At 39.3% G+C, this 22800-nt stretch overlaps 1 protein-coding gene across 7 annotated transcripts in view; it reads left to right on the plus strand.

Annotated features, from left to right (window-relative positions):
- Positions 1-12017, plus strand: part of LOC148373272 (semaphorin-4E-like) — a 29875-nt gene extending 17858 nt beyond the window's left edge. For all 7 annotated transcript variants that reach the window (XM_088340592.1, XM_088340440.1, XM_088340200.1 and 4 more), the window contains 8 exons: positions 2780-2931; positions 4570-4748; positions 6959-7112; positions 8166-8361; positions 9470-9585; positions 9659-9816; positions 9880-9932; positions 11308-12017. In XM_088340592.1, coding sequence (XP_088196718.1) covers positions 2780-2931; positions 4570-4748; positions 6959-7112; positions 8166-8361; positions 9470-9585; positions 9659-9816; positions 9880-9932; positions 11308-11780 — 1481 coding nt within the window. In that variant the 3' untranslated portion in view covers positions 11781-12017. The remainder of the gene's footprint in view (positions 1-2779; positions 2932-4569; positions 4749-6958; positions 7113-8165; positions 8362-9469; positions 9586-9658; positions 9817-9879; positions 9933-11307) is intronic.
- Positions 12018-22800: the final 10783 nt, after the last annotated feature.

The following is a 22800-nucleotide window of genomic DNA, read 5'->3' on the forward strand; positions in this document are numbered from 1 at the left end:
ACCATGGCTGTTTAATGTGTACATGGATGGTGTGGTGAGAGAGGTGAATGCAAGAGTATTTGGCAGAGGTGTAGAGATGATGGACAACAGTGGAACAGTGTGGCAGGTAAGTCAGTTGTTGTTTGCAGATGACACAGCGCTTGTGGCTGATTCTGAGGAAACATTGAGAAGGTTAGTAACGGAGTTTGGAAGAGTATGTGATAAGCGTAAGTTATGTGTCAATGTTGGGAAGAGTAAGGTGATGAAGTGTTCACATGATGGAGTGGGCATGACGTTGGAAATCAGGTTGCATGGACAGGTGCTGGAAGAAGTTGAAAGCTTTAGGTACTTGGGTTGTGATGTGGCTGCAGTTGGTGGAATGGAGTGCGAGGTATTGCACAGAGTGAATCAAGGAAGCTAGGTTTTGGGTGCTCTGAGGAGAGTGATGAGCAACAAGAGGATGATGATGGATGTTAAGAGGGGACTGTATGAGAGTGTGATTGTGCCGACTGTGTTGTATGGAGACTTGGAGCTTGAACGCAGATTTAAGAAGGAAATTGAATGTTTTTGAGATGAGGTGTTTGAGGAGTATGTTAGAAGTGACAAGATTGGATAGATTGAGAAATGAAATTGTGAGGGACAGAACTGGAGTAGTCGTGGAACTGAGCAAGCGTGTTGATAAGAGAGTACTCGGTTGGTTTGGACAAATGGAAATGAAATGAAATGAAATGAAATGATCTGCATTTATATGGCGCTTTTCAAGTCAATGACTTCCCAAAGCGCTTTACATTGTGCTTCACATTTCCCAATAGCGGCCGTGATCTGTGCAGCCATGTAAAGCGCTAACCTGCTTATCGGGGGTATTGGGGGTTCAGTGACTTACCCAAGGACACTTCGGCATGTAACACGGACAAGCCGGGATTCGAACTGGGATCCCTTAATCCTAAAACGATCGCTCTACCTCCTGAGCTACTGCCGACCTAATGGAGAGGATGGATGAGGAGCAAATGTTGAAGAGGAGCAGTGGTCAATGGAAGGAGACCAAGAGGAAGGCCGCGATTGACGTGGATGGATTGTGTTATGAGTGCACTGCAGGAAAGAGGTCTAAATTTAATGGAAGCTAGAGCTCTTGTTGGTGATAGGAAGGAGTGGAGAGATGTTGTGAAAGGATAGTCGGATTGTGGACGCGTTCTTAAGGATGGGCTGGGCACCCGTATGATGCGGCAGGGGTAAACCAGTAAAAGCTGTCGGGCCCTGCTGTTGAACAAAAGAGTGTGTTGTGTCACCCTGACCCGAGTGACTTGTCCACTTTTTGTTGTCCCATTTCATCTGGAGGTTCGAAAGCATGACCAACTTAGGTGCCGAGGTGCCTAACTTGTTTGGGTGTTTGGGCAACTGGGTTGGCCATGGTCCAAAAAATTTTTGTGTTTGTTTTTTTGCTAATTTTTTTTTTCGCTTTTATTTTCTTTGTTATTGTATATGTTTGTCTTGCTGTCGGTCACCAGGGTAGATAGATAGATAGATAGATAGATAGATAGACTTTATTGAGTTAGTTCTGTAGCGTTGTTATTTAAACAGTAGCCAAAGTCCGACGAGGGACTAACAAAATATTAGGGGACAAACGGGCTGAATGCCTACAAATATTTATGAAATAAACTGTCGTAAGTTATTTTGTTAATGTTAGTATATAAACATTAGCCAAAGGCTTGCAGCTAACAAAACCTTCAATGACGAATGGCTGAATGACGTTCACGCAGTTTGTGTTCACAAATTTAAATTTTGACTAAAGTTTAAATACTATTGGCTAACAAATTGACTGAAACTTCACATAAATTAAGTGTTTACGAATGTTCAAAAGTTAGCTCCGATGTGTTAGCAAGAAAACAATAGCCAAATCCGGCTAGCAGTTAATAAAAACATCAGAGAGGAACAGACTCAGACAGAAATATGTGTTTATGAATTAAAACTACTGGACCATAGATGGCACGCTCTGACGATTTAGCATGTCAACATTACCCAAAGACTCACTAGCAGCTAACAGGCCAACTGAACCGAGGAGACATTTTTACACACAAAATACGTAATGATTAATTAAAACTTCTGGACTGTCGATAGCTGTGTTTTGATAGCATGTAAATATTTGCCCTAGCGGCTAAGAAAAACTTCAGGTACTACAGGTACTGTACCAAACAAAGCACGTATTTACAAATTAAAATTGCTGATCTTTAGTAATTCAGCTCTGTAGCATTAGCATATAAATATTAGCCAAAGTCCAGCTAGTGGCTAACAAGCAGAGGGACATACCAACTTCTGAAAGAATGTTTTATTAATAAAAAATGCCAGAATTCCTGTTTTAGAGATGTTCTCATTCTTAGTTTTCAAGAGCAAAAGAAAAGAAGACAATTAGTGTAATGTAAACCTTAGCCAAACATTTGTCGAAGTCCAGCTAGTAACTAACAAAAATGTGGAAGCAGAGAGACACGCCACCTTGTGAGTAAATGTCAAGTTGGTAAAAAGATGTCCAAGCTCCCGTTTCAACCTTCATTTTTTCCTTTCCCTGTGTGCAATCATGGTCAAAAAAGCAGATGTGTCTTACACCAACTCTGCCCCCGAGTGACAGGCAGGTCTGAACGTCTCGCCTCACCTTAAACGTGACTTCATCACAACATTGTTCTTTCGGAAGCCTCGTTTTGTTTTTTTGGTGGAACCAAAACACTCTTATGCTCATTTTCAACAGAAACGTTTTCAGTGACAAAATATTGCTGCTGGTTCAAATATATTTTTTTTTTATATACGCTAGAGCCGAAATTTGTGTCCCTGGTGGAGATGCCGTCGAGCCAACAGGGCAGCGTCGACGACAACAAAGTGTACTTGTTTTTCAGCGAGACGGCCGTAGAGTACGACTGTTACAAGAAGGCGGTGGTGGTTTCCCGTGTTGCTCGTGTTTGCAAGGTGAATTGGAGAAAAAAAAGTTTTAAACTTTTGGTTTCCTGTTGTTACTTTCAATTTCTGAAAAGTGGAAAGAGATGAGAAATTGCAGTTTATTTCTTTAAAATTCATTCAGCAAGGCAAAAAGATGAAGAACACAGTTTTATTTGCAACTGTGGCGTTTATCTGAGCTAGTTTATTAGTTTTAATTCTTTTCACCTTTTGTTATTTACAAATCTCCATTTCTTTTTTAATCTTAATTATTTTTTGGGAAAGAAAATAGCTTTCTATTTTTTTCTCATTTCTTTTTTAATTAATTTTTAAAATATACTCTTTGAAGTATTTCTTTTTTGTTGACATGTGATGTTTTTTCCTCAAATGTACAATTTTTAATGAAGCAAAAGTCATAGTTTAGTCTCGTAAATTGTATGTATTTTTCACAAATAATTTTCCTCTTTATAATCTTGCATAATATTTTTCTATAACATCTGTCTTTTTTCCCAAATTTATCTATGTACATTCTAATAATATATATTTTTCTGTATTATATCTTGTATCTTTTGTCTTTAAAGTTTTTTATGAGACAATTGTATTTTAAACATTTTGTTAATCTCTATTTTTTTCTCTTGATTATTTGAGGTTAGGCTGCAAGTTTTCCACTCAAAAATTATTTCAGTTTTTCCTATATTTTTTTTCACTTATTTTTTTAAATTTGCAATTTCTTCTTGTCTAAACTTCAGCAAATGTTTTCCAGTCAATTGGTGTTATTATTCCAATTTAGAGGCAAAAAGTCCCAAATTTTTATCTCATAAATTTGGTGGATTTTTCACAAATAGATTTTCTCTTTAGAATCTTGAAAATCTGCATTTTTTTTCTCTAACTTTATAGGAAATTTTTTAAAAATTCATTTGGCTCGTTTTATTAAAATTTTACAACTTTCTCTTTTTTACCTGGAAATTTGTTGTCATAATTTGAGCAACTTTTTTTGTACATTTGTGAATTTTTCCCGAAGTACATTTAGCATTTCACGACGTAGCAATAATCTGTAAATTTCCTCATAAATTACTGTTTTATTGCCAGGTTGCTACTTCTTAAAAAATAAATTGTTTTTGAGTTTCTTGATCATTATGGATATTTTCCTGCAAACTTGCCATTTAAGAATATATTCAATGTGTATTTGTCCCAAATCCGTAAGTTTTTGCAAATGTGCCAGTTAATAACAAGTTTATGGTTATAATTTTTTTTTTTGGGGGGGGGGGGGACAAAACCCTTAGATTATTTGATTTTACAAAAAAGAGGAATGCAAGATGCCACTAAAGATTAATTTCCATCTCTAACAAACATTTTAAAAAGACTCTTAATTTTTTTTGTTCTCTTCCTCCCACCTTAAAACATTGGTTCAAAAATACACTTTTATCATCTGTATCAGGAACACCAATCTCATCAACAACACCAAATTTGGACAATTCAAATGTCCAGAACATTTTGGTTATTCAGGTTTCTCAGGTCAGTTTTATAACAAAACTTTCAAGCAAGGTTTGTGCTGTTGACTGTTGCCCTACCATATTTCCACCTCTGCTAATATCATCTTTTTTTTTTAATTTGTGCAGTTGATACAAAAAAAAAGAAAAACTCGTCTAACGATAAAGATTGTTCCCCCAGGCCGACACAGGAGGTCGCAGGACCTTGCAGAGAAAGTGGACGTCCTTTCTAAAAGCTAGACTGGAATGTCCTGTTATGGGCTCCCAGCTGCCCAACGTGATCCAGAATACTTATCGCTGGTGTGACCCTCAAAAGCCCTGGCAACATTGTTTGTTCTACGCCATCTTCACTCCACAATCGTACGTTTTATTCATTTTAAGTCAAATCTGCATTTACTGGAACCAAGGATGCACAAGAACTGTTTTTTATTTACCTATTACAAATAAATTCCTGATGCTGTAGACTGATAGCAATACAGATAAACAGAAACTTTGTAGGTCAGTGGACACTTTGAATCTGCTCGTCCTCAACATCAACTTTAATGTGAAGATAATTGCCTAAACAAACACAAAGCCCTTATTCAATTATTCAAATACATTTCATAATTAATTGCGATTAATCACTACTTCTGTACTGTGTTTCACAGATAATTATTTGAGGGAAAAAAAATGATGTAAAATGATCAAAAATGAATTGCTATTACAGTAGTTTCTAAGAGTGTATAGGAAAGCACAATAACTGGTTATTTTACTACTCATGCTGATAACCAATGAAATCCTTCTGGAGACAGATACCAATAACCTTTTCAGTTGTCCTGACGTGCAACTGATAATGGCCAAGCTCTCCTGTGCCAAAATATTCTAAAAACAAAACTATCACTCATCCTGACATGTCACTGATTGTAGCAGAGGTCTATGTTGCCTCTTGTATATTATGAAGGGAGAGAAAGGAGACACGAACAAGTTGTGCTTCTACTTTTACGGGAAAAAATGTAAATATTCTAAAATCAGAACCATCAGTCATCTTAACATTCAACTGATACCGGCCAAGCTCTCGAGTTATTCACGCCTAATAAGAAGGGGTAGAGTGGAGACATGACCAGGTTGTGCTTCTACTTTTATAAAAAAAAAATCTAAATATTCTGAAAAATAAAACTTAATGGACTGACTAAAGTGGAGAAGTCCATCCAGTTACAACAGCCTAAACCTTTCGACTGTTTATGGCCCAGCTTTCCAGTGCCTCACACACATTGAGATGAGGTAGAGAGGAGACACAACCAAGTTGTACTTCTATAAATCAAGTAAATATTTTAAAAACAAATCCATCAGTAATGCTTACATGCAACTAACAATGGCCAAGCTGTCCAGCACTTCACACACATTCAAAAGTGGTAGTGAGGAGACAGAACCAAATTATGCGCCTGCTTCTACAGAAAAATCCATCCATCCATTATCTGCACCGCTTATCCTCAGTAGGGTCGCGGGGGTGCTGGAGCCCATCCCAGCTATCTTCGGGCAGTGGACAGGGGTCACCCTGATCCGGTTGCCAGCAAGTCGCAGGGCACACAGGGACAGACAATTCGCTCGCTCATTCACACCTAGGGACAATTTGAAGCCGCCAATTAACCTGACATGCATGTTTCTGGAATGTGGGAGGAAACCGGAGTGCCCGTAAGAAACACACGCATGCACGGGGAGAACATGCAAACTCCACACAGGAAGGTCCGATCTCATGACCTCAAAACTGTGCTGCACATGCGCTAACCACTGCGCTACCGTGCTGCCCTCAGAAAAATTCAAATACCCTGAAAATAAAACTCTGGCCAAAGTTAGAAGCCCATGCAATCACAGCAGCCCTAGCTTGCAAAGTTCTGCAGTGCCTTACGCACATTAGAAAAAAGTGGAAAGCAGACACAACTAAGTTGTGCTTCTACTTCCCTAGAAAAAAATGTAAAACTTCTAAACAAAACCATCAGCCGTCCTAACGTGCAACTGATAATGGAGGAGCTCTCCAGTACCAAAATATTCTAAAAACAAAACTATCACTCATCCTGACCTGTCACTGATTATAGCAGAACTCCACGTTGCCTCTTATATATTATGAAGAGATACAGAGGAGACACGACCAAGTTGTACTTCTATACAAAATCCAAATATATTCTGCGGAACAGAAATGCTTCCATTCTTTATAATACTGTAAGTGGTGTCAGCTAATTGAGTATTATCAGGTGGTGTCATTTGTTTATTCAAGTATCTTTTTTTACGCTATCAGCCTGATAACTGTGACTGGTATCGATTATAACTATCGACCCGATAATTGTTGTGCACCCTTAGTCTCAGTTAAAGTACTTTTCCCCGTTTCATTAAAATAATGGCAATCGACAATCCAATATTTCCCATTAAAGTTGGGGACGTTGTAACCCTGCTACCAAACTTAATGTCTCACACGCCTTGGCCAAGAAAAATCGATCACTCATTCATATCAAGTGGGATTAGTTTTCCTATTTATAATGTGCATCCCTAACTGGAAGGCTCTCAATTCTCTCACTGCCTGTATTTATTTTCTTCAGAGACACGTCGGACGTGTCTGCGGTGTGCGCTTACAACATCTCCGACATAAACCGAGTGTTCGCTGAGGGACAATTCAAGACGCTGGTTTCCGTGGAAACATCCTTTATTTGGGTGGCGTATAGCGGCGAGGTTCCCGATCCTCGTCCCGGATCGGTGAGTACCGTATCTTCTGTACTATAAAGTGCGCCTGATTATTAAGCGCACCTTTAAAAAAAAATAATCCCTTGTCATATATTTTTCATACACAATGCGCATGGAACTAAAACTACAGTAAGTGCTGCCTTGTATATTTGTGTATTCACTTACGGTATGTATTAGTGCAATAAAAATCACAAAACATTGTATGCAAAGGGAACCGATCCCGGGTCATGGAGGTGAGAGTGCCGAAACCTGACCGTGATACATATGACATACAAAAAGGCATTCGATTTTATCGCTTTATCACACTATTTTTATTCACATTGCCAGATATGAATGTTAGAGAATGAGCAAAACTAAAAGTTGTCCTGAAAGATATAAATAAGGGCTAAAAAAGCACAACTAGCGAACAAATTCTGTACCTGTTTTCTTCATTCACAAACATTTGTTTTTGGCACAGTGAGTAAAAATAGCGTGATGAAATAAAATCTAATACCTTTTTCCTATGTCATATGTATCACTGTTACTGTGTCAGTGCTGTCAACGCCGCAACCCGGGTTTGATTCCTGTTTTGTGATTTTGATAAGCAATGATTTTTAAATGATCAATACTAGCACAAATACAGTGGTGTACCTTAAAACTTGTACTGCATAGTAACACACACGTAGACTAGAATTCAAAAGTTTAGGGTCACCAACACAATAGCGTTTGTTCCATGAGAAGTCACCCTTTTTTATTAATCAAATGAGTTGCAAAATTAAATGGAGAGTAAATTAGAGACATTAAGAAGGTTAGAAATATATGATTTTTATTTGAAGAATAAAAATTTCACCCTTCAAACTTTCATCAATGAATAGAATTTCTCAGCAACACCAAACTTTAAGTAACGTATGCACTTTCAATCGTATCCACGGTATTTTGCGGTATATAAGGCGCACCTTGTTATAAGCCGCACTTTCAAATGACTGCTCAATTTCAGGTTTTCAGGCCGGAAAATATGTTACACTGACGTCTTCTTCTATGGTGGAAAAATAATCGCGTAAGTGGTGCATTTGATTTTCCCCTCAGTGCCAAACTCCGTCTCAGGACCTCCCGGACCAAACCCTCCATTTCATCAAAGATCGACCACTCATGGATGATGCCGTTCAGCCTATCGGCGAGAAGCCTGTCTTGGAAAGAAGGGGTCCTGCCTTTACGTGTATCGTTGTAGACCAAGTGACTGCGGCAGATGGATGCCGATATCACGTCATGTTTATTGGAACGGGTGAGGGCACCATATTCACTTAATAAGAAATGATTTAAGAAAAATGCGGAAAAAAACCTTTTAATAGTTTAGCAATTGTCGAGTATTTAGTAGAAAATTATACATAATTGGGCATTAGGAAATAAAGGTGAAAAAATAAAATGTATAATCTAGGACAACTAAGAGTAATAATAGATCATTTGTAATGTACCAGGATTTATAATGTATATCATTTATATAAATCCAGTCATCTAAAAATTATTATATACTTCTACGAATAATATAACAATTTATCCATATTTATAATAAATTATTTGTATGATATGCTCAAAATATTAAAAAAGAAAAACAATTGATGAAAAAATAGATATACAATGCACTTATTAATAATAATTTATTATTAATAATCTATGATCTATTTAAGTCATGTTTATTTGTATGGACCTTAATCACAAGGAGTCTCGAAGGGCTGTACAGACTACTAGTATTATTACACCATCTCCTCATCTAAACTTTCATGAAGGCAAGGAAAAACTCAAAAACTTCAACATGAGGAAAATGAAGAAACTTTGAGAAGGGACCGCACACGAAGTCCTGTACATATTGAATTTCCCTTGGCTATGACACCACTGGGGCCATAAAGACGGGAACAGTTCCATCCAACTAGCCATCGATTTTTGTTGCGCTTATCCCCACTAGGGTCACGTGGGTGCTGGAGCCTATCTCAGTTGTTTTTGTGCGGTGGGCAGGAAACACCCTGAACTGTTTGCCATCCTGTCGCAGTGCACACAGAGACAACTCACTCACTCGTTCATACTTAGGGAAAATTTGAACCGGCCAATTAACCTGACTTGCATGTGGGAAGAAACCACAGTGCCCATAGGAAAACCACGCAGGCACTAAGAGAACATGGAAACTTCGCACAGGGAGGCTGCGATAGATAGAATCGAACCATTAACCTAGCATCTGCGCGCTAACCACCCAGCCGCTCTGTCGCCCACGGGAACAGTTGATAAAGTTTATTTTCAAATTAGTCTTGAACTTCAAATCGTCTTCCTTTGAATACTGTATTCTGAAATGATTGACCAAACAAGTCTTTAATATCCCTTGTATACGTTTTTGTCCCCAGGTGACGGTTCCATCCTGAAAGCCATCAATTACGATGGCGAGATGTTCATCATCGAACAAGTTGAGCTCTTCAAAAAGCCCGAGGCCATCAAGATCCTTCGCTTTTCCGCCGTCACGGTAAAGAAATGCTTTTATTCTATTCTGCTTTACATTAATTGAGGTACGTTACCACGGTTCCACGGATTTCCAGGGTCATCTCTATGCCGGCTCCGACTACGGAGCAGCGCAGGTTCCGCTCGCCACCTGCGGAAGATCTTCGTCCTGCACAGACTGCGTCCTATCTCGAGATCCTTACTGCGGGTGGGATGAGAACGCTAGCGCTTGCGTCGCTATTGCTAGCATCCGAAGGTATGAGCTCGTATTTGATATGATAATGTATGGGCATAATGTAACTGAAATTCTCTGCTTTAGGGAACTGATTCAGAGTGTCAAGGACGGAAACGCAGCCCTCTGTCCAAAAGCTGGTGAGTTGGGGACAAGTCCTTTTCAGAAAAATATTATTATAAGATTCACAAATGAATCCCCTTATTTTTTTTGAATACTTTGTTGAATATTTGTTCTTTGTAACAATTCATAGCACAGCACCAGACCACACGGTGCTGCCTCTTAGTTTTGAGGTATTATAAGAAAAACTAATTTTCTGTGTATAAGATGACGCTAGTTCCTGAGCTAGAAGGAAGATGATGCTACTTTTCAGCCAGGAAGATGACAACGCTAGTTTTCATTACAGAAGAATTTGTCAAGTCTCAGAACCCAGAATGACTGTACTCGGCAACATGAGGGGCTAGGGAAGGAAACATTGGAAAAGTCAAAGATGACAATTACCAGATGCCTGAATCATGAAACTTTGCGTTGTTTGCTTGCATGGTCATCTGTGGAAGGCAAGTGACACTGAAGGACTAAGCGGGTGCAGCTAACAATAACAACAGCGGCCAGGTAACGCCTGCAGTTTAGGGGATATAAAATGACTGGCTTGAGCAGGAAACTGGTAAAAAAGTGGGAAATTCCTGAATCAACGACATCAGTGACATTCGGCTGTGGAAGGCGGGTGGCAATGAAAGCAGGAGCAAAAGCGGCTAGTGACAAGCCACTGCCTGCGACTAAGAGGCTAACATGAATGGCTTAAGAACAGTGGAGTAAAGCACCGGATGCCTGAATCACAGAACTCAAGAGACTTTTGCTTGAATTGACCAGCTATGGAAACTGAGTGACACTGAAGGATAAAGCTGTGCCATGTAAATCAAGCTTGGAACAAGAACTATAGCATTGAGCTGAGTGTATCATGAGTTACTAGAGATGGAAACGGTGGAAAAAATGTGAAAGTTGGTGAAAAGAAAATCTCATGTTTATGAGATATTGTAAGGTTCGGCCTGAACCTCAGCCCATTTCTTTTATCTAAATGCTTGCCAACCACGAGACTACATATTCTCGTTTAACTATTAACTGGATGCGAGAAACATTGAATACACAGCTGTGGAGCTTTTCTTAGCATGACCCGGAAGAAGGGCTGCCTTATACTGTCTCGGCCAATGTACCCACGCTGGAGGATAGGGGGTGACTCAGTCTCACCACTGTCCCAATGTGAAACCCAATGGTCTTAACTAGTTCAAACTGGATAATGTGTGCAAGAGTGCTTTTAGAAGGGAATACGCAAAGCAAGGACCGGTCACAGCAACTTAGCTAGTCAGCTCAAGTCTTCTATCCAATATCTGAAAGGCCTCGTCTAACAATAGTACACGTGTTTTTGTTTATGATTTAAATCACTAGTCCTTTATTGTAATGAAGTAAATAATTATACCATTCACACTGGGCCCTTTAAGTTCATCTTTTTTTTCTCAGCCCCTCCACCTGTAGTTCCCCAATTCTTCTCCCCCGGCGGCAGTGTAAAACTGGTCTGCCCCCCGCCGTCCAACCGGGCCACGAGCCGTTGGGAGCACGACGGCGCCATTTTGTCTCCCTTGCATCGGCATCAAATTTTTCCGGACGGCCTCCTCATCCTCAACGCCTCGGAATCGGACGCCGGCCTCTACCGTTGCGTGGCGCTGGAGCCTTCCCGATACGAGCGCCACGCCGCCGACGTTGTAAAATACAAGCTGGCCCTCAAAGGCCGGGCCCGGGACCCCCAGGCCCAGAAGGACGACCCTTCGCCAGTGGGGCTGCAAGTGGTTGTTGGGTTGTTGACTGTTGCACTTGTAGCGCTTTTAGTTTGGAATTTGTACAAAGGTCATCTTCCGCTGCCGTGGAAGTGCAACAGGAAGAGCACCAGGAAGACTTACGAGTCCAACGGACACGAAGACGTAGGACCGCTCTAAAACCCCAACACAGTTTAGATTTGCTTTTCAGGAAACTTTCCCAGACTTCTTTACATGTAAATACAACTTGAGTACAAGTGGCAAGCATCTTAGAATTTTCTGGACCATTTTTTTAAACAGCAAAAATCTTTTATTTTTTTATCTATCAGTTTAGCCACAACAAAAACTGTAAATATACATCTTTGGCACTGAGTTGATTTAAGAACTGGATGTTTTCTTGTGTTGTGTATGGTTGGATGGTTGGTCCATTTAACTTTGTGCTATCAGCGTGCACATAAATTGGAAATGACATACAAATTAGTCTTTGAATTTAAGAGCTGGAATAAATGCTTTTCAAAAAATAAAATGATTATGTTCAGCTTGTTTTCGTCACATACATTTTGTCCTATCCACACTCAAAAAATGTTTGGAGATGACGTAAAATCCATCTTTGGCACTCAGTGGAATTTAGAGCAGAAAAATCAATGTTGGTCTGTTTTAGTTAGGAAATGGTTCAACTTTGACACAAATAGAAATATTTTTCTGTAATATGAAAAAAACCCTTCTAAGTCATTAGCTTTTTGCTATCCACACATGAAATAATTGCAAATTTCGTCTAAAAGGTTTTTGGCACTTAATGGATTTTTGGGCAGAAAATGTCCTTTTTTATTCTTGTTAGTGCACCTTTTCATATATTTTAATTTTGGCAATTAAATTAACACAAAATGTTTTAATTTCAATTTCTGTGCGCTCAAACAGAAAATCATTAGATTTAAAAAAATGGGCAAAATGTAATTCTTTTTTTAAATAAAAGCAAATTCCTTAGTTCAATACCTTTAAAAGAATCACTGTTATTGAGACTCAGTTTTGGTTAATAATTCATTACAAATTAATTATTTTTCTAATTAATTCAATTCTAATTTCATTTTTTTTAATTCAACACAAATAGTTTTGGACCACTCTGTTTTTTTAACTTTAATGACTATTCTGACCTTGTTTGTCCTTGACAGTGAACTGACTTTCATAAAGTAAATGCTGTTGACCAGTTGTGTTCCAGATTTTCTTGGGTTCTGGTTATGTAATATTGTGACATTTGTAGTCAGGATGTGTGTTGCGGGATGGGCGTCTGGTTGCTGGAACAGAGCAAGGACAGCTGGAAAAAGGAAACGAGATAAAAAACGCTTAAGGAAACCTCAACAATGGAGATGACAACACGAGTAATGGCCCCATTATCACAACCTTATAGTGTCATAATGCTGTTTATGTCAGGTGGCCACAGAATTGGATCCCAGGAATGGAGACTCAAAATACGATTATAGAATATGATTTTTTTTAATTTTTTTTTACAAAAAAGGAATCATAGTGGATAGTGTACAGGTACAGAACAATGAAATTTACAAGGAACTTAGCTACTCGATCACAGGCTCTAATACATGATTACTGCTACATCATCTTCAATCACTAATCGGATCGAAATGAGCAAAATATAAAAGGAAGAAGACATTGGATAGGTTGGAATGCTAGTTGTAACTGAACTAAACACGAAAGGAAGAGGAAACAGGGAATGTACTGTCCTGCGGATAGAACACAATTATGTTCCAACACCAACTAGTTCTAACGGAACGAAACATGAAAAGATGGCGCTACAAACATTCCCACACGTGGACAGAATTATGAAGAGACCATGAAATCTATTGCAAGGACACTAACTAGCTCGAACTGAACAAAACCTGAAGACGATGCAGAACATGTTGGCAAACTAACTTACCGGTTGTCTTAATGGAACCAAACATAAAAGTGAGACAAGACAAGAACCCTTACGGACTCCACTAACTTCAAATCTCCAAATTCAAGGCAAATTTCTACTGAAAATACAAAATATGACATCTTTTTCTTTTGTCTATGTTAGTGCCCATCCATTAAGTCACTTTTATCTGATTTTGATTTAATATATTTATTGAAATAATACAAAAAATGAACTGAATGAAAAGATGCAGAAAGAAGACAAGTCTTGTCGTCTAGTTTTATTTATATTACAATTACAAAATATTGCAATTTGTAAACATACAATTTAAGTCAGTTAGAAGAAGATTGATTTTTTTTCAGCCATGGGTCTAAAGACTTGCAGCAATTCCAAATGGAGAAGAAAGAAAATAACCATGGAAACAAAGTTTGAGAAGTTGATGAAGGCACACACATTGTTACCATAGCTAAGGAATTTGGCCGTAACGATTATTTGGGTTTTAGCGGCCATTTCAATTCATTACAGTACAAGCATTCATATAGCGCTTTTCAACTCAATGAAGACCTCCAAAAGCGCTTTACAATGTGCTTCGCACTTACCCATTGACACACACACACACACACCGATGGCACCATCAGGGATTCAGTGTCTTGCCTAAGGACACTTAGACATTTAACACGGAGGAGCCTGGAATCGCACCTGCGACCTCCTGAGTTATTGCCGGTGTTGCCGGGCATGCTCCTTGGGTGAGGTTGTTGGGGTTGTGGTTTGTTGAAAATCACCACGTGCAAGTGCCAAAGAACGGCATACACCTCCAGATCTGTTTGAACGCAACAACTCACTCGCTCATTCACACCTAGGGACAATTTGGACCGGCCAATTCACCTGAAATGCATGTTTTTGGAATGTGGGAGGAAACCGGAGTGCCCGGAGGAAACCCACGCAAGCACGGGGAGAACATACAAACTCCGCACTGGAAGTCTGGAGCTGGATTTGAACCCACGCAGGAGGTTCCCATGACTTGAACTGTGCCGCACATGCGCTAACCACTGCACCGCCGTGCTGCCCCTATAGAGGATTTTATACGATTAAATACAAGTTACATTTATCGAGTGCAATAAAGATTTTCACCGGGTAGGCTGAAGTTCCAAATGCAGAATGTTTTGGCTGGGGAATTTTGATAACAGTCTCTAACGTCAGGCATTGTTTTGATAAGCGCTCTGCTGTTATGAGATTTTCAGACATCGAGGCGATGGGGTGGACCCCACGTGGGGGTTTTCCTGGCACGCACCATCTTGCGGAAAAAAACGTGGGCAGAGGAAGAAGATCGAAAAGACCGAGAGAGAAGTCTTGACGGAGACTTGAGTCACACTAATTCGGCTAATTCGATGGAGTTCACTTAGTTAAATTTGTTTAAGAAATTGAATCTGCCCCCGTGTGGAAATGCCGGTCTCTTGTCCATATTTCATCAAGAGACGAGCGCGCATTGTTAGGAGAATGCAGGTCGTGTTTTGTTAATGGAGTCAGATAACTTATTCGAACAATTTGGTAAACGCTACATTCTAATTATTTCATTCCTAACAGGGGAAATGGAAGATGATGTCCAAAAAACAAAGGTTCTTCTCCGAGCTGAGGTAGGCTTCCTGTGGTAGGTGGCAGAGGGAGCAAATAGTTAAACAGTTAAAAGCAAAACAGGCCTGCCCTTCAACGCTCCATGAAAGGGCAGTGTTCCATTTAGTCCTGACTTCTCTTTACCCTCAACAAAACGGACTTCCACTTTCCCAAAAAAAGATTCAACCATTGGCTGCTTACACCAGAGTTTGGAGGGACTAATTCTCTTTTCCCCGCTATGCCCTTGCAGCTGCTTGGGTAATTAGCAGATTGTCCTGAGGTGTGACCAATTGATTTTTGGGACTGGGAGGAAACGGTGGTACACAACCTCGCCTAAGAGGAAAGGGCGTGTCAGCCCACCGAGTACAGCCTGCCTTTCAGGGTGGGACCTTGGGTTTCCAAAATGAAGGCACATGTGTATCCATTTTGATGGTATCTATTGGGGGTGCCTTGACACAAAACCTAGCTCACAACACTCCCAGAGCCCTAAACCACAACAGTGAAAATGTTCACAAAAATCGGTTCAGCGGTTTTGGAGCCTATAAGACACATATGAATTTACAAGGGAATTTATAAATAATTTTAGATTAGATATGCTTAGACTAGTTTTGACATTGTTGGCTATTTCCATCAAATGTTTATTTATTTCTTGAGCTGCCTGTGGGTGAATTAAAAAAAAGTTTTAAACATAATCCTAAATGCAGAAGGAGGGTTGTAATTAAGTTAAATGTTCTGGAGCACAGTACTTTACAGTTTTCCAATCGACATTTCGTTCTGTGTACATTGTTACACAGAATGACAATACAAGGAAATTATTATTATTATTATATTATTAAATTCCTGCAAGATCATTGGGAAATCCAAAAGCAAACCTGACCTTCATTGACCTCAGAATGAAACAGAAAGGGAAAAGAAAACTGCTCTCAGGGTTCTTCTCGACTGCACAAGAACTTAACATTCACACAATGTGTACCGAAACAACCATAAATATCCCAAATATTTATAAAAAGTGTACCTTAATAAGAGAATCCATCCCAAATATTCATATAACGTGCACCTAGACAACTCTAAATGTCTGATAGATTCCAGTTGGTTGGATCCCTCAACTACAAAATGTGTACTTAAACATTACTAGGTAAGATATGATGCAAAGTGTACTTAAACAACTATAAATACCCAAAATATGTATGAAGCCTGTACTAAGCAAACATAAATACTCAAAATATGAATAAAATGTCGACTTAAACATTATAAATACCCAAAATATTACTATATATACCTAATTGGTAAAATGGCGGCGCCCTCTGTTGGCTGCGGCTGCATCGGCTCGCTATAACGGGTCAGGTGTATCGACATTTCGTTCTGTGTACATTGTTACAAAGAATGACAATACAAAGGAAATTATTATTATTATTATGTATGTACCTACACAACTATAAATACTCAAAATGTACGTATACAAATATCACATATGAGTAAAGCTAAACAATGACAATTATTTAAATGTGTAGGTAATGAGGAATAATCTACTGGTAGAAAGTAAAATAATTTTAAAAATGTATTGAACCTTAATGGCAGACAGTTGTACAGTTGTACATCATCCTCAAATCATTCCCTTCTTCGTCTCGATCGTTGTCACTGTTTTCTCCTTCCCCTTATCACTAATTTCTTGGGATTCAATAATATCATGACAAATGGGCAATAAAACACAGTAGATCACAATAAAACTTGTCCAACACAATTGGAACTGAACAGGATCAGGTAGAGGGCATGTTATATGTCGAAGTGTCCTTGGGCAAGACACTGAATCCCTAATGCCTCCAATAAGCAGGTTGGCGCCTTGCATGGCTGCATGGCCGCTATTGGTGTGTGAGTGTGTGTGTGAATGGGTAAGTGTGAAGCACATTGTAAAGCACTTTGGGAGGTCGTCATTGACTTGAAAAGCCCTATAGAAATGCAGTCCATTTACCATTTCTTTTATTGCTAACAAATCAATTCACTTTTCTTTTTTTAAACTCCATTTTCCTTTTTGTTTCTTTTTTCATTGGAACTCGATATGAACACTCAGTGGTCAATAACTAAGAACACATTATCAAGAATGAATGACAAAACCGAACAATATATCAAAGAGTAAAGCAAAACAGAAACACGCAAAAAAGACGATACAACCACGAAGCACTCAACTTATTTAAGAGATTTTGCTAAGCACACAAAGGCCACTTACCACCCACAGTTAAGCCTGGTTCCTGTCCTTCCATCTTCCACTTTTTTTCCAACGTTTTCTTCTCTAGCCACTCATGTGAGCCACTAAGCTGCTGACCATTGCTTGCCCCGCTTGTTACTATTATTTGTGTTAACTGCTCCTGCTTGGTCTTTCATCATTCAAGCATCTGACTTTGCTCCACTGTTTCCTTCTATGGCCACTCATGTTAGCCTCTAGTCTAGTTCGGCCTCTTTAAATGCACATACTTCAGCTCCATTCCATGCCACAACCACCTCTAGTGGTCAACTATTGCACACTGTCACTTTGAAGCTACATTTAAATGTATCTTTATGATTTTATTTTGAATAATTAATCATTCCGTTTTGCCTTTAAGGAATGTTTATAAACACATTTAACACCATTTTAATTTTGAATATTTCAACTCCAAACAACAACGACCTCCAGTGGTTCATTTTTACACACTGTCACCAATTCATGTTTCTTTTTATAATAGTTCATTTTAATATCTATTAAAAAAATTGGCCTTTAAGGAATGTTTAAAACCCCATTTATTACAAATGTGTATGCTTCAGCTCCATTAAAATCCACGACCCATAGTTGTGGATTTTGACACACTGTCACTTTAAAACAAGTTTTTATCATTTTAATTTATATATTTATTACTTATAGCCTTTAAGGAATTATTGCAAATCTGACCTAATTATCTATTTTTAATTCTTAATCTATATTTAATGTTTTGACAAACTGCAGTGGTAAATTTTCAAACTAGATTTGCATTTTTCTTTGTTAAAAAGTTTGTTTAATTAATGTATTTATTACTTTTTGCCTTTAAGGAATATTTATGATACTATTTTTTTACCTAATTTTATATTTACAATGCACACACTGAATCTCTCTTCCATGCTGTAACGACCTCTTTTGCTGAATTTTTACACACTGTCACTTTAAAACTAGATTTGATTTTTTTGTTTCTTTTATTAGTCATTTCAATTATTGAATATATTTTACTTTTCGCCAGCTCAGTAGCCTAGATGGTAAGGCGCCCGCTTTGAGACTGGGAGGTTCGGGTTCGCGCCCCGGCCGAGTCATTCCTAAGACTTAAAAAGTGGTCGGCGGCGCCCTCTCTTGGCTGCGGCTGCATCGGGTCAGATGCAATCGACATTTCGTTCTGTGTACATTGTTACACAGAATGACAATACAAGGAAATTATTATTATTATTATTATTAAAGCAACATTTATGACCCCACTTTGGGGGATTGTTTTACCCAATTTCCAATGCACACGCTTCATCACGTTCCATGCTACAATGACCTCTAGTGAACTTTTACACACTGTCACTTTGAGTTAAAATTTCCAAATAGTCAGCCCCTGGACTGTGATTTGAGAATTACACAGGGTTTGCACGAGTGCTTGAAATCCTTAAATGCCTGAATGTACAAACGCGACCCTACTTACGGACGAGATCATACGATCATTCGTAAGTTCAATTTGTTCGCAAGTTGCTTTAGTGCTACATTTTGTATGTTTAAGGTTTATGTAAGTATGTTGAAGGCTTGTCAAGTCAAGTCATTTTTATTTGTATAGCCCTTAATCACAGAGTCTCAAAGGGCGTCACAGGTTATTACACATGAGCAGTTTAGGTTATTCATATGCTATAGAGTAGAAGTGAGTTTTAAGCTTAGATTTAAACATTTCCACTGAGGTTGCAGATCGGATCTCAGGGGGAAGAGCATTCCACAACACCGGTGTCCGGATGGAGAACGCTCTCGAACCAGCGGAACACTTCTTGGCTCATGGGATCACCAGAAGACCGGCGCTCTCAGAACGAAGGCTTCGGGCCGGAACATAAGGGGAAATCAGATCTGAAAGATATGAGGGGGAAAGTCCATGTATGATTTTGTATAATAACAAGAGAACCTTGAAATCACATCTTAGGCTAAAAGGGAGCCAATGCAGGTTAGCCAAAATTGGGGTGATGTGATCGGACTTTTTTGTCCTAGTTAAAAGCCTCGCTGCGGCATTTTGTACCAGCTGAAGATTCTTGAGTCTGGTTATCGGAAGACCGGAGAGTAGTGCATTACAGTAATCGAGACGGGAGGTAACAAACGCGTGAATTATAATCTCCGCATCCGATTGAGACAGTATAGGACGAATTTTAGCAATGTTACGAAGATGGAAGAAAGCGGTTCTAGTAATTTTCTTCACATTTGTTTGAAAGGACAGATCGGGGTCAAATGTGACACCTAAATTTTTAAGTGAGTCACTCTGTGTGATGTGACATTTGTCAATGTTCACAGCAGTTTTAGAGGATAAGTCGCGGCATTTAGATGGACCAATAACTAACATTTCGGTCTTTTCAGAGTTAAGACGCAAGAAATTGAGTGACATCTACTCTTTTATCTCAGTGAGGCAGGCCTCCAAATTTCCACAATTTAGTGTGGCAGATTCCTCCTATTGGGAGATAAAGTTGAGTGTCATCTGCGTAGCAATGGAAACTGATATTATACTTGCGAATAATAGCACCTAATAGAAGCATGTAAATGCTGAAGAGAAGGGGGCCAAGCACTGAACCCTGCGGAACACCACAGGTAACACTAAAGGGCTCAGATGTCATTTCGCCATATTTAACACAGTGCGTCCTATCAGAGGTAGGATCTGAACCATAAGAGGACGTTTCCTGAGAGACCAATCCATTTTTCCAACCGTTCTAGTAAGATATTATGGTGCACTGTGTCAAAAGCAGCACTAAGGTCCAGCAGCAGCAAAAGTGATGAAGCGCCAGAGTCCATTGCCCGTAGGAGATCATTGGTTACCGTAATCAGAGCTGTTTCAGTAGAGTGGTTAGCCCTGAATCCTGATTGCATTGATTCAAAAAGATTGTTCTCGGATATGAAATCATTCAGCTGCTGTGCCGCTACTTTTTCAAGTACTTTAGAAAGAAACGGTAGGTTTGACACAGGTCTTTAATTACATAAGCTTTCTGGATCAAGGTTGGGTCGTTTCAGTGTGGGTTTAATAATGGCGGACTTAAAAGCCGCTGGACCTACACCTGAGGAGAGTGATATGTTTATAATATTTAGAACTGAAGGTGCAAGGACGCCAAAAAGACCTTTAATAAGTGAACCTTGTTGAACTGGCAAGTCGTCGGTTTGGCCGTATTCATCATCTGTTTAAGATTATTGAGTGACTGTTCATTAAAACGGGACAAATTCCCTGGACAGCCACCATGTCGTGCATCTATAGATTTCAGCGCTTTAGTATGTGTTGTATTAATACAGTCTTTAGCAATTTCTTCCTGTATGCCTTGAATCTTCTTAGTAAAGAAGACCATTAATCCATGGACTGAATAGGTGGAACTATCTGGGATAGTCTGTTGCCTTGTAAGCGATGCTACATTGTCGAAAAGGACTTAGGGATTGTTCTTTTGTGACGCAATCACCTTCGAAAGGTAGGCTGATTTTGCAGAGGCAAGGGCTGGTTTATACTTTAACAGACTGTCAAACCAGGTTTGGTGGAAAACCTCAAGCTTGGTAGCGCGCCATTTTCTTTCAGATTTCCTGCATTCTTGTTTAAGGGATCTAGTTTCATCATTAAACTAATGCGTGCATCTTTTAGGTCGTGATTTAAGCCGTATGGGCGCTACTGAATCCAGGACACTAGCCAGGGTAGCATTAAACTCATTCATGAGTGAGTCGATAGAGCCTTTGTATGAAGGAAAGGACGCAACTGCTACTGGAAGAAGATCGGAGAGCTCAGAAACTGTGCCAGTGCTTATATTGCGTCCACTAAACCCTTCAGCTTTTTTAGTACTACATTTAGCTAGCACCTCGAATGTAACAAAATAATAATCCGAGATAACTGTAGTACACGGTAACACCGTCATGTTTGAGGTTGAAACTCCTCGAGTCAGAACCAAATCTAGCGTGTTTCCATCTTTATGAGTTGGCAAATCAACCAGTTGGTTAAAACCAAATGTATCAATTAGAGACCGAAACGCAACAGTAAGTGAACTGAGGGGGGGGTTCATATGAATGTTAAAGTCCCCCATAATTATAATTTTGTCTGCATAGGTTACTAGTTCAGACAAAAGTTCAGCAAATTCGTCCAAGAAAGCCGTGTATGGCCCTGGTGCGCGATAAATAGTTACTACATAAATTGACAATAGAGAGGACCGCATAACAAGAGCCTCGAACGCCTTGTAATTATTAGAGGTACGAGGAGTAAATTTGAGCGTTTTTTCAGAAATGAGCGCGACACCGCCACCCTTCTTCAAAGGGCGTGCTAGTCTTGAGGAGAAGCAGCATTTAGCGGTAAAACTCATAACCAAGTTTCACCAAGATTGATACAGTTAAGTTTATAATCGCGAATAATATTATCAACAAGTAAAGCCTTAGGAGCAAGCGATCTAACATTTAAAAGACCAAATTTTAGCTTTGCTGAATCATTTAACTTAGCTGTAGTCTTTGTCGAGATCGTCACAAGATGTCGCCGCTCCGGTGCGTTGGGCTTCAGTTGACCCACAAGATCGATGAAGAAATAATGGTTGCATTAGACACATCTTCGTGTCCTTCTTGCTCCTTCGACTTCACACGCTTCCCTGCACGACAGCCCCGCTTCTGTTTTCTGTCTGCGCGGTCTTCATCTTTTCTTAGGTGGAGTGGCTAACCACGGAGAACCAGAGTCCCTTTGAAGCTCGTTCGGGATTTCATGGGTGGTATAAAAGGTGCCCGAAGAGTCGAAATTTAGACGCCCACCCAATAGAATAAGTTCCTCCCGACTAAGTCTTATTGGCCACGCATGTGTCCAAAAAAAGAAAGCAAAAAAGATAGAACGATAGTAAATAGCAGGTTAGCCGGATAGCAACTGGCCGCCGCAACGTAAACACGTGCTGCCATGTTGGTATAAGTAATAAGCTTGAATAAGTAACCTGCATTTTTTTGTACTAAAAAAATAAACGTCTAGTAAAATATGCTTTATTAAAGATGAATAAAGTGAAGTTTAACTTACCTTTAGAAGATGAGCTTCAAGAACAAGGCGAATTCCTCCTTGGTGGTAGAATGTGGCTGACAAAAAATCTTTCCGACCATTTTCTCAACCACATCAAGCTTTCTTCTTCCAGCTTTCATTTGAAAAGAAATGGGTAACCTCTTCTTTACATAACCATATTGAATGGATGCACGATATATTAAACAATAAAAATGTCAAAGTTCTTAGTGCGCTAGAGATACAGTATAGAATGTTTACGCAAGAACTAGGAAGAGGAAGCGGATTGCTTCTTCGGGGTGGATACTGGGTGAGCTCTCACAGAGCCACATGGCGGTAGCGGCGGAAAGAAGCACTACAGTGATGCCCTGCACTCCTTAAAAGATACACACAATACAAATTGTAATTTACAGCAATATCCAAGTATTTTTTGACATCCAGAATTTTTTTTCCAGATCTACCGTTTTTGGTAACTCGA

The sequence above is a fragment of the Urocampus carinirostris genome, chromosome 1 (genome assembly GCF_059441175.1).
Source record: "Urocampus carinirostris isolate Australia breed hairy pipefish chromosome 1, RoL_Ucar_1.0, whole genome shotgun sequence".
Taxonomy (NCBI): Eukaryota; Metazoa; Chordata; class Actinopteri; order Syngnathiformes; family Syngnathidae; genus Urocampus; species Urocampus carinirostris.